Below are 2,752 nucleotides of genomic sequence, written 5' to 3' on the forward strand. Positions count from 1 at the left end.
GTCTCAAAATTTAAGTCAATACTCCACCGAGTCCAACACATATACAATACCACGTTATGTTTCTGATTTTGAGAATATTGTACAGGATTTTGGCGAATCGGCAATCTGCTTCTCGCTCGAAAGAGAGGAAAGCCCGTTACATAACTGAACTTGAGAGAAAGGTTCAGACCCTTCAAACAGAAGCAACCACTCTTTCTGCTCAATTAACCCTTTTCCAGGTAATTTTTCCTTTTCAAGAACTTGCAATATGTGTGATAAAATTCATAGGTTTGTTCACAAATTTTGTTCTATCAGCTAAAACTCTATCTCCATAAAAAGGTTTGATGATTGAATTTGACCATCAGAACATTGCAACCGTCCATTTTGTCCGAAAATTAGCTGTGTTTACACATAAGAACTAACTGCTTTCATTTAAATGATATTACCTTTTCCCAGCCACTTGTTTAGCAAAATATGTCTTTTTCTCTGAACTAAGTTTTCAATACAATGTCAAGAATTCTCTAGTGGGATTTGCAAATAATATACCCTAAAATAATCTGACTATCATTGGGGGGTTTAGGGCATATATAAAGGGAAAAACATAATGCCTCAAACTGACAGAAGTTTTGAGATGTTGGTTAGTGAATTTTGTTTATCTCCGTCACAATAATCGATACTTCATATCTGATAGATCTTTCCTTCTGCAGCGGGATACGACCCAGTTTACTAATGAGAATACAGAGCTTAAGCTACGTCTGCAAGCTATGGCACAAGAAGCTCAGGTACGTGATGGTATGATTATCTTTTTCATCTTTTCCATTGCATTCCAGAATTTTATGTTTCAATGCTATACTAAAAGGAGAAATTGACTTTCAAAGTGATCCATGGCCATCCATATCAAATAGTGCCAAGGACCTTATTCGGAAAATGCTAACACTAGAGCCAAAGAAGAGAATTACTTCAGTGCAAGTTCTTGGTATTTCTCCTGTTTCCCTTTGTAATCAAAAGTTACAGTAGCATGTCATGTCATATCGTTCTGCATATACATTTTTGATTATATGTTATAAGTTGTATTCATGTTTAGCTTTTGTATGTATTTATCATAACTTCCAAGTATACGCTACATGCTCTTCCAAGGTAGGAAACTACCAAGACGAGGTGTTTTGTGATGTGATACCAATGCAAGCGTGTCACTTATTGTTGGGGAGATCATGGCAATATGTTAGGGCTACCGTGCATGATGGAAGAACCAATAGGTACACGTTTGTCTAAACAGACCTTAATGAAACCACTGGCTTGATTACAAAAGATCCAAATACATGATCTTTTTCCATAATTTATAGCTTGTTTCTCGGTGTTGGGTTGGATAGATTATGGATCCTTAATTCAATAACATACGATGTGTTTTGGTGATGGCAATTGCCCAGGAGAATGACCTGATTAATGAATGTCTGACATTGAATTAGGAAGATCGATGAGTAAAATGGATGAGAGTTATGGGCTTGAAAGATTCTTACCAAAGTGAAAGACAAGTTTTATAGAATAATGGTGTGACCAGTCATGTTATATGAGAGTGAATGTTACGCCTCTAATATTTAATGTGTCCATAACATGAGTGTTACAGAAATGTGGAAGTTAAACTAGACATGCGGTCATACAATTCTAGACATAAAATAGACTTACCTTGGGTTTGGTGGTTTATAGGAGCTTTTCTAGTCTAGTTAGAGATTTGTATGCCAATGTAGAGATAAATTGTTTTTTGGAGAACCTCTAGTGGTAGAGAGTTCCTAATTTGGCTTTAAAGAAAATTATTTATTAAGAAAAGTAGAATTGTAATGAATTGAGACCAAATATAGTGGAATGATCATAGATGATTCATATAGCCAACCTAATTTTGTTTTCGATTTGATATTATATCAATACAAATGGCTCTATCGAGAGTTATGCTTACCAAACCCCATAGTATCAAAGATTAAATGTCATTTTCCTACTTTCTACATATTTCAGTAGTATGAGAGATAGAATTTAATAGTTACACAAAAATTATCCATCAGAATTTAATAGTTACACAAAAATTATCCATCATTACTTTATCATAATAGATCAATCTAATGTAATTGTGCATCTCCAGAACCTGCGAATATGAATATTTGAGGTGAGTCAGTAATAATATATTAGGAGGTGTAAAAACTATTTTGTATTAGGTAATTTGATGTGTTGTATCTTACCTAATATCTCTTTGTAGACGATGTTTTTGGTGTATGTTCCTTTTTTTCTCTTTGGCTGCTCTGTCATGACCAAAACCTTTGTTGTTGACATTGATCTTCCTTTTTAAAGTGCAACGTATAGCTGTCCATGTGAAAAAACATATTGTGGCAAGTACAATCCCACAGTTGGTATTGTTTGTCCCTGTGTTTGTTAATCGTCATTGAAAAGCATAATCGCATTGGAAATTGTTTTCTAATGAACTTGAATGGGTAACCTTCATTTTCGGAAGGCGAAAGATGAATTTGTGGGATAAACACATGCTTGAAAGCATTTTGCCCAATCATTAGAGATAGTAATTATGAATGAAAAGTAAGTCGAGCTTCGTTTGTTAGTAAAAATCGTAAAGAAATGCTATTTTTTTCTTTCAAAATTCTTCTTTTGTCTGACAAAAGTTGTAACTTCAAACTTTGTTTCACCTCTCCAACTCCAATAATACAACAACAACAACAACAACAACAACCCAGTGTATTCCCACTTAGTGGGGTCTGGGGGGGTAAGATGTACG

The 2,752-nt window shown here is 34.6% G+C and overlaps 1 protein-coding gene across 8 annotated transcripts; it reads left to right on the forward strand.

The window, feature by feature from the left end:
- Positions 1 to 7: 7 nt before the first annotated feature.
- Positions 8 to 2,338, forward strand: LOC124890752 (transcription factor RF2b-like). Of its 8 annotated transcripts, none has more exons than XR_007049300.1 (4): positions 8 to 218; positions 687 to 771; positions 885 to 955; positions 1,117 to 2,338. XR_007049300.1 is itself a non-coding variant. In XM_047402548.1 (4 exons), the coding sequence occupies exons 1-4, from the start codon at positions 57 to 59 to the stop codon at positions 1,118 to 1,120; spliced, it is 312 nt and encodes a 103-aa protein (XP_047258504.1). In that variant the 5' UTR covers positions 8 to 56; the 3' UTR covers positions 1,121 to 2,338. The 8 variants fall into 8 exon arrangements, 4 of the variants coding, with proteins under 4 accessions (XP_047258504.1, XP_047258503.1, XP_047258505.1 ...); XR_007049301.1 differs by having other exon boundaries at positions 1,121 to 2,338; XR_007049298.1 differs by having other exon boundaries at positions 687 to 761; positions 858 to 955.
- Positions 2,339 to 2,752: the final 414 nt, after the last annotated feature.

Source organism: Capsicum annuum, unplaced genomic scaffold (genome assembly GCF_002878395.1).
Source record: "Capsicum annuum cultivar UCD-10X-F1 unplaced genomic scaffold, UCD10Xv1.1 ctg23874, whole genome shotgun sequence".
Taxonomy (NCBI): Eukaryota; Viridiplantae; Streptophyta; class Magnoliopsida; order Solanales; family Solanaceae; genus Capsicum; species Capsicum annuum.